At 25.2% G+C, this 8,585-nt stretch overlaps 1 protein-coding gene across 1 annotated transcript; it reads right to left on the bottom strand.

The window, feature by feature from the left end:
- Nucleotides 1-1,729: 1,729 nt before the first annotated feature.
- Nucleotides 1,730-1,891, bottom strand: BDZ83DRAFT_593379 (uncharacterized protein; the record flags this gene model as incomplete). The annotated part of the gene is made up of 1 exon (XM_060506621.1): nt 1,730-1,891. A coding segment is annotated over one exon (162 nt), but the record flags the coding sequence as incomplete, so codon positions are not given.
- Nucleotides 1,892-8,585: the final 6,694 nt, after the last annotated feature.

Raw genomic sequence — 8,585 nt, 5'->3', positions numbered from 1 at the left:
TATATCACGAAAGGGAACTCGAGGCAGGTCGGAACGCTACTATATTAACCTAATAAACATAACTTAACGTAAAGAGGGAAAAAGTAAATTAATAAATAGAATCTAGGGCGCTAGGCTTTTAGGCCTAGCGGTCTAGTAGTTACGTAACCCGTAAAGGGTCCGCTAGGTACTTAAAGCCCGGGTATATAGGGGCTTAGCGCCTAGTATTATAATATTACCCCCCCCCTCTAGTATAAAAAGGTACTATCCGCAGCGCTCTATTATCTAACTATATCCTTTATAATTATCTCTTTATAAGCTACTAAAATCCCGCTAGTTACCTATCGTCTTCCTCTATTCTATTATCGGCTAGCGAGGCCTAGAATTTCACTTTTTTATAAATATTAATAAAGTAGAGGTCGGTACTAGCGCGGGTCTAGTCTATAGAGTACTAGACTATAAAGCTACCGCAGGCCGAGGCCTACTTCTAGAGGGTCCGCTAGAGGGCTTCGAGGTAGTTGGCTATATTTAACGCTAACGATAGCGGGTTAAAGTAGTGCGCTATAGCGCTCGTAATAGCTATTATTGCTTATTAAATATAAAAAGAATTCTATATCAATTCTTAGGACTAGTTAAATCGTTAAGAGGATAAATAGTAGTATAGAGTAGAAAATTAATTTCTAAATAGTAGTTCTAAATTCGTTAGTAATAGCTTTTTAACTATATAGCGAGGGAAAAAAGTTTAGTAAGTCCCCTACTCTTAGGCCTTTTTTAATAAATTCACTATAATAAAAATTATTATAGTATTATTATTAACCTATAATAAAGCTAGGTTATTATTAATAGCTACCTCTATTTATAATAAGAGGTTTTATAGCGGCCCTATAGCTATAGAATATTATTTATAAAAGTCCTATAATACTATTAGTACGTAATAAAAGCTCTTTACATTATACTATATTAAGTTATTATTATACCCCTTTTAATTAGCCTAGTACTATAGCTTACCGTACTATATTTATAATTTAATTATTTATAAAACCTCGTATTTAAATTTATTAGTACTATAATAGATCGGTAATAGAGGGTCTTAATATTAACTAAATAAAGGGTCTTCTATAGCCTTCTATAGTTTACTCGGGTAAAAGACTAAGTACGCTTTACTATTCGCTAATAATTTAACGATCTATATATTACCTAGACTTACGTTAATAATTAACTAAGGGCTAGCCTAGGGCTACTATAGCTTATTAATATCTTAGGTCTTTTAATATAATACGTTTATAAACACTTTATTACTGACTTTTAAGTTATTTAGCCGTTAATAATAATTAACGTACTTTTAATATTTTATTTAAATAATTTCTATATTACCCCTAGTAATCTCCTAGGCCTTATAAATACTTTAAGCTATTTACTAAGCCTCGGTATAGTTAAACTTCTTTTTAATTAAATTAAAGCGCCGGGTTCTAATAGCTTAGTTAAGAAATAGCTAAGACTAGTAACTAAATTTAACTTTATAAAATAATAGCCCTATAGTCTTACTTAGCTAGGCTATATAAATAAAGTCTACTATAAGTAATATATTACTCTAGTTATTTTAATAATAATTAACTAGGGGCTATAGGTACTAAAAAATATACTAATTTAGGACCTCGGTCTAGCTATTTATTTATAAATAATCTACTATTAATAACTATAGTTTAATATTATAGAGCTTATATAGTTCTCTTTAAAAGTTTAATATAAGCTAAGGGCCGTAGTTAAAAATAATAATTTTAAATAGCCTAAAGATTAATAATACTCTTTTATAAAATATTTTGTTTATATCCCGCGCTATAATAGTCTTATAATAGGGTATTAAGATAACTCTTTTACTTAATCTATTAACTACTACGTATATTATATTATAGCCCTTTTAATTAGGGGGCACTATTATAAAATCTATCGAAATATATTATTACGGGTAGTTAAGTACTAATAAAGGCCTTAGCTCCCCTAGGGACTTATTATAGGGCTTTTAAAAGTAATAGTATATATAACGTATATAATAAGCGAGTAAAATAGATAAGCGAGTAAAACATAGAACCGCGACTATATTACTTTAATATAATCGGGCGCTTTTCTTTTATAACTTATTATAACGTATTAAAATAAAGAATTTAATACTTAGCTTACCCTCTAGGCTATTTAAAGTTATTTAAAACTAAGCGCTCGGGCTATAGCTAAGATCTATTTAGTTAGCTATATTATATTAACCCGGTAATTAAAAAGAATATTATTATGACGTAATATTATACTAAATTTGTATAATTTAACGGTTTTTAAAAAAAAGAAGTTAGTTAAATATATCCTCGACCTAAATTCTTAATTATTTCTTTCTTAGCTTCGTAATATTAAAAAAATAATAAATTAATTATTTATTAACTACGATGCGCTCTTTATTAAAAAGCGATAGGTTTCGAACTTTATTAAATAATAGTTATAGTTATAAACGCGTCGTTTTTATAAATATAACTATAAAAGGGCTTAATATAAAGATCTAGTTACGATAAACGCGTAGTTTTTATTTATAATAAATATAATTATAAAGTACAGTATTATAAATTTAGATATTTATAATTTTAACGAGACTAGTTTTATAATAGGCTAGATCTTAACTAGTATAGTCGTAATTAATACTAAAAGGCGTTTAAATACGAAATTAATATAACTTAGTAATTATAAATAGGTTATAGTTATTTAGGCTATTAGCTCGTTAAGTTATAGCGTCCCGCTATATATTATCGTTATAAATTAATATTACCTCTTTATTTAGTATATAGAATCTAGTCTTTTATATAATTAGGTTATTATAACGTTTAAAAATAAATAGATAATAAATAAAAGAGGCCTAGATTAGGCTCAGTATTTTAAATAGTATATAAAACTATATAAAAAGGGTTAATATTACCTTTTTATTATTAACGGATATAAAAGTTATTACTTTATAGATTTTGAGCTTTTTTATAAAAAGAATAATATTATTATTCTATATATACTGGCTTATTCATTTTATTTATTTTAGCCTTTAAATATCGGATATTTTAGGCCTCTAAAAAAGGTATATAGTTAAGAAATCGAGGATAAAATATATCGGGGTAATATATATATTATTAAAAAGGACTTCTTTTCGGCGTTTTATAGGGCTTTTATATAAATAATTATAAAAAAAAATATTTAAAGAGGATTTAAAAGGGCAGGACTTATACCTTTAAATATAAAGAGTATACTTTTAAAGCTTAACGTAAAGTTATATACTCCGACGCTTTTAAAATCCTTTTTAATAATACCCCTAGTATAGACTTTTTAAATACTAAATAACCTAACCGAGGCGTCTTTATAATTATAATTTATTAAAAATAGAATTATTTATTATTAAAATAGTTCTTTAACTTTAATTATCGAAGCTATAGAGTATCTATTTAAGGGGGCTCGTAAGTTTATATATTAAATTACTTTATTAAAATTTAAAAACTAAATCTTTTAAAAAGAGAATAATTTATTTAATTAATGTTAAAGAGCTAAAAAAAACCGTCTTTAATAAAAAAGAAGTTTTATTATAGTTAAAGGAGAGGACTTTTAGTTATAAAAAAAGGCTATAGCTTAAATAGAAAAGGAAACGTACCGGAGTAGTAGTCGCCGACCGAGGACTAAAACGGGCTAATGACGATATAGCGTCTATAAAAATACTAATTATAATATATAAATATATTAATTTAATAAAGAAATATCTAAAAAAGAGGACTTTAAATAGTTTTATTAAATTAATAAAGTAGGCGTTAAGATTTGCTAATTTATATAATATAGTTACGGTTCTATATTTTACTCGCTTATCTATTTTACTTGTTTATTATATACGTTAATAGTTTTTAATATATTAATATATATCTATTATAAAGCCGGGCTAGTAGTATTACTACTTAACTATTTTAACTATTTTATTTTAGCTTAGGTATATAAAGAGCTTTTATTTATATACTTTATAGATTATTATAATATATAAATTATCCTCTTTTAAGATAATAAGCTTATTATTTATTATAAATAAGCCGTTATTCTAATTTTTTTAGCGCTCGTAGCCTTTATAAACTAGCGCTCGTATCGGGGCTAATAACGGTATCCTAAAGTTATAGTTTAGCTTTAGTACTTTTTTAATTAATAAATACCTTTAAAGTTTATTGTTTAATATAAAGGTACTAACGGCGAGCTTAGGTTATTAAGCTATAGTTTTTAATAATATTCATAGTTTAATAATAATATTTAGTAATAGTAGCTCCGGGGGTAATAAAACCTAAGTATAATTAACCTCTTTAAATACTTATTAAATCCTAATATTCTCTATCTTTTTTAATAGCGCGTTAATAAATATATTTTTTTACCCTAGCCTATACTATATTTAAAAATTAAAATTAATTAAGGAACTAGCCTAGCGGGCCTATTATAAATTTAAAAGCCGCTTTGTTATAAAGAATAGTAGCGGCTAATAATCTATAATAATATTAAATTTTTAATAATAACTAACTAGCTTAGCGCGCTATTTTTCTAAATAAATTATTATTATTAGTATTTCTTTATTATATATAATATAATTAAGTTCTATACCGTTTATTATTTTTAAATAGAACGTAATAGGATACTATAGGTTATTATCTATTTATTACTAAACTTAGGCCCCGGCGTATACTAAATCTAATATATTAGTTTTTAAGTATATAAATAGCTCTGGCTAGAAATAGTAGAGTATAAGTACCGTTATAAAAAATAGTTTTAATATTTCGAACGCGCTATTATAATCTATATTAAATTAAAAGGGTACGCCCTTATTAATTAACTTCGTTAATAGCCTAGCTAAGTATTTATAGTCCTTTATAAACCGTCTATAGAAATTATAAAACCTAAAAAATAATTAAATACCTTTTAATAATATAAATAGCTTTTAATTACGTATTATAAAGACTTTCTTTTCGTTAAGTTATATACTATTAATACTAACTACGAATCCTAAGTACTTTATAGTAATAATATTAAATTTAAATTTCTTAATATTGGCCTATAATCTAGCTTTTTATAAACAATTTAGTACCTTTATAATATATTCGTAGTACTATAAGGGGTCGTTTAAAAAAATCAAAATATTATTTATATATATAATATAAAAGTTATCTAAGTATTTTATTAATACGTCGTTTATATACTATTAATATATAGCTAGCCTATTATAAAGATTAAAGAGTAGCATTTTATATTTATATATTTTATAGCGGGTATAAAAGGTTATAAAGCCCTCTAACGTAAGGTTAAAGTAAATATAATAAAAAGCTTATTTAATATTAAATTTAATAAATACCTTTGCTCGGCTTAGCCGTACTAACGTCTCGTTAATTAAAAATAGAGGGTATCGATCCTTTTTTATAATCTCGTTTAGCTTTTTAAAACTAATATAGAATCGTAGGTTACCGTTATATTTTTTAATAAATAATATTAATAACGTAAAGGGGGCGTTCCTAAGTTTAATAAATCTTTTATAAAAGTACTTTAAAAAATAGGCTCGGGTCGCCTCTAACTTAAGTATTAATTATTTATAGAGAAAGTAATAAATAAGCTTTTCTTAACCTCCCTTTATAAGCTCTATTTTATAATTATAGTTACGATATAGCGCTAGTATATCGCTCGCTATTTTATTAAATATATTTATTTACGGCCTTAATATTTCTAAAAGCTTTTTAATAATAAGGTCTCGGGTCTTTTAATTATTACTATTTAGCGGGTCTTTTTACCCTCTCTATTTATCCTCGATTATTTAGTCTAGCTTATATAATAATATAAAGCCTAGCTCTATATCCTCGCGCTTTAGGTTAATTTTAAATATTAAGGTATTAATAAAAATAATATTTAGGGTATCGTTTACCTTTTTACGCTAAGTAGAGGTCTATACGAGTTTAGTTTTCGTTAGGGGTATTAATAATATATTTTAAATCGCGCGGTCTATTTTCTAGGTATTTTTAGTGTCGTTAGACCGCTATATATATCGATCTCTTTTATTTAAAAGTTAACTAAATATCTTAATAAATTTAAATAGTACCCGTTTCCTTTATTATTATTTATTATATTATACTATATCTATTTCAAATAAATCCTACTATCGCTCAGTATTAATTTAATATTATGTATTAATAACCTTAAAAGTATATAGATCTTTAATATCCTAGATAATAATAAAAGGGGTATTTTATAGTAATAATTCTTCGGGCTATATAAGGCGCTTATAGCGTACGTTAAGGTTTACCCTATAATACTTAAACTACTTCTATTTAAGGATTAAGTCGTAGCGCCCTATATTAAATTAAAATAGGGATATTTTTAAAAAGACCTAACGGTTAATATATAAATTAATAGTCTATATTATATTAACGTCCTTTAATCGCTCGCTATTAAATCTAATAATAAAAATAGGGTAACGTATATAATAAGCGAGTAAAATAGATAAGCGAGTGAAATATAGAACCGCGACTATATTATATAAATTAGCAAATCTTAACGCCTACTTTATTAATTTAATAAAACTATTTAAAGTCCTCTTTTTTAGATATTTCTTTATTAAATTGATATATTCGTATATTATAATTAGTATTCTCGTAGACGCTATATCGTTATTAGCCCGTTTTAGTCCTCGGTTAATAACTATTATTCTAGCGCGTTTCTTTTTTTATTTAGGCTATAGCCTCTTTTTATAATTAAAGGTCCTCTTTTTTAGTTATAATAAAACTTCCTTTTTATTAGAGACGGTTTTTTTTAGTTCTTTAGCGTCGACTAAATAGGTTATTCTCTTTTTAAAAAATTTAGTTCTTAGATTTTAATAAAGCGATTTAGTATATAAACTTACGAGCCCCTTTAAATAGATATTTTATAGCTTTAATAATCGAAGTTAGGGAGCTATTTTAATAACGGGCGATTCTATTTTTAATAAATTATAATTATAAAGACGCCTTAGTTAAGTTATTTAGTATTTAAAAAGTCTATATTAGGGGTGTTATTAAGAGGGATCTTAGAGGTATTAAAATATATAACTTCACGTTAAGTTTTAAAAACACACTTTTTATATTTAAAAGTATAAATCCTGCCCCTCTAAATCCTTTTTAGATATTTTTCTTTATAATTATTTATATAAAAGCCCTATAAAACGCCGGGAAGAAATCCTTTTTAATAATATATATATTACCCCGACGTATTTTATCCTCGATTTTTTAACTATATACCTTTTTTAAAGGCCTAAAATATTTAATATTTAAGGGCTAAAGTAAATAAAACGAATAAGCCGGTATATATAGGGTAATAATATTATTCTTTTTATAAAAAAGCTTAAAATCCGTAAAGTAATAACTTTTATATCCGTTAACGATAAAGAGGCGATATTAACCCTTTCTATATAGTCTTATATACCGTTTAAAGTACCGAGCCTAATCTAGGCCTCTTTTATTTATTATCTATTTATTTTTAGACGTTATAATAACCTAATCGTATAGGAGACTAAATTCCGTATATTAAATAGAGAGGTAATATTAACTTATAACGATAATATATAACGGGACGCTATAACCCGACGAGCTAATAGCCTAAATAATTATAACCTATTTACGATTACTAAATTATATTAATTTTATATTTAAACGCCTTTTAATACTAGTTATAACTATGCTGGTTAAGATCTAGCCTATTATAAAGCTAGTCTCGTTAAAGTTATAAATATCTAAGTCTATAATACCGTACTTCGTAATTATATTCGCTATAAACGAGAACTATATATTTATCGTAACTAGATTTTTATATTAAGCCTTTTTATAGTTATATTTATAAAAACGACGCGTTTATAACTATAGTTATCGTTTAATAAAGTTCGAAGCCTATCGCTTTTTAATAAAGAGCGCGTCGTAGTTAATAAATAATTAATTTACTATTTTTTTAATATTACGAAGCTGGGAAAAAAATAATCGGGAATCTAGGTCGAAAATATATTTAATTAGCTTTTTTTTTTTAAAAACCGTTAAATTGCACGAGTTCGGTATAGTATTACGTTATAATAATATTTTTTTTAATTACCGAGTTAGTGTAACGTAGCTAACTAAATAGATCTTAGTTATAGCCCGAGCGCTTAGTTTCAAGTAATTTTAAATAGTTTAGAGGGTAAGCTAAGTATTAAATTCTTTATTTTAGTGTATTATAGTAAATTATAAAAGAAAAGCGCCCGATTATATTAAAGTAATATAGTCGCGGTTCTATATTTTACTCGCTTATCTATTTTACTCGCTTATTATATACGTTATAGTAATTTACTAAATAGGGCTATATAGAATTCTTATAATAATAAAGTTACGTAGTTATTTATAAATCTATACCTATTAACTCTTATATTAAATAAAGCTTTTAAATAAATTCTATATTTATTAAATACTATTATAAGCTCGATTTTAAAAAGTTACCTTTTTATAAAGTTCTATAGGCTTATTAAATAAATCGCTAATTTTCTATCTTTTTTATATTTATCTTTTAGTTAAAAGGTTATTTAT

This window comes from Colletotrichum acutatum, assembly GCF_030867785.1.
Source record: "Colletotrichum acutatum strain CBS 112980 chromosome Unknown BDZ83scaffold_214, whole genome shotgun sequence".
Taxonomy (NCBI): Eukaryota; Fungi; Ascomycota; class Sordariomycetes; order Glomerellales; family Glomerellaceae; genus Colletotrichum; species Colletotrichum acutatum.
Note: the sequence above shows the minus strand (reverse complement) of the source record. Positions and strands in the feature narration are given on the sequence as shown.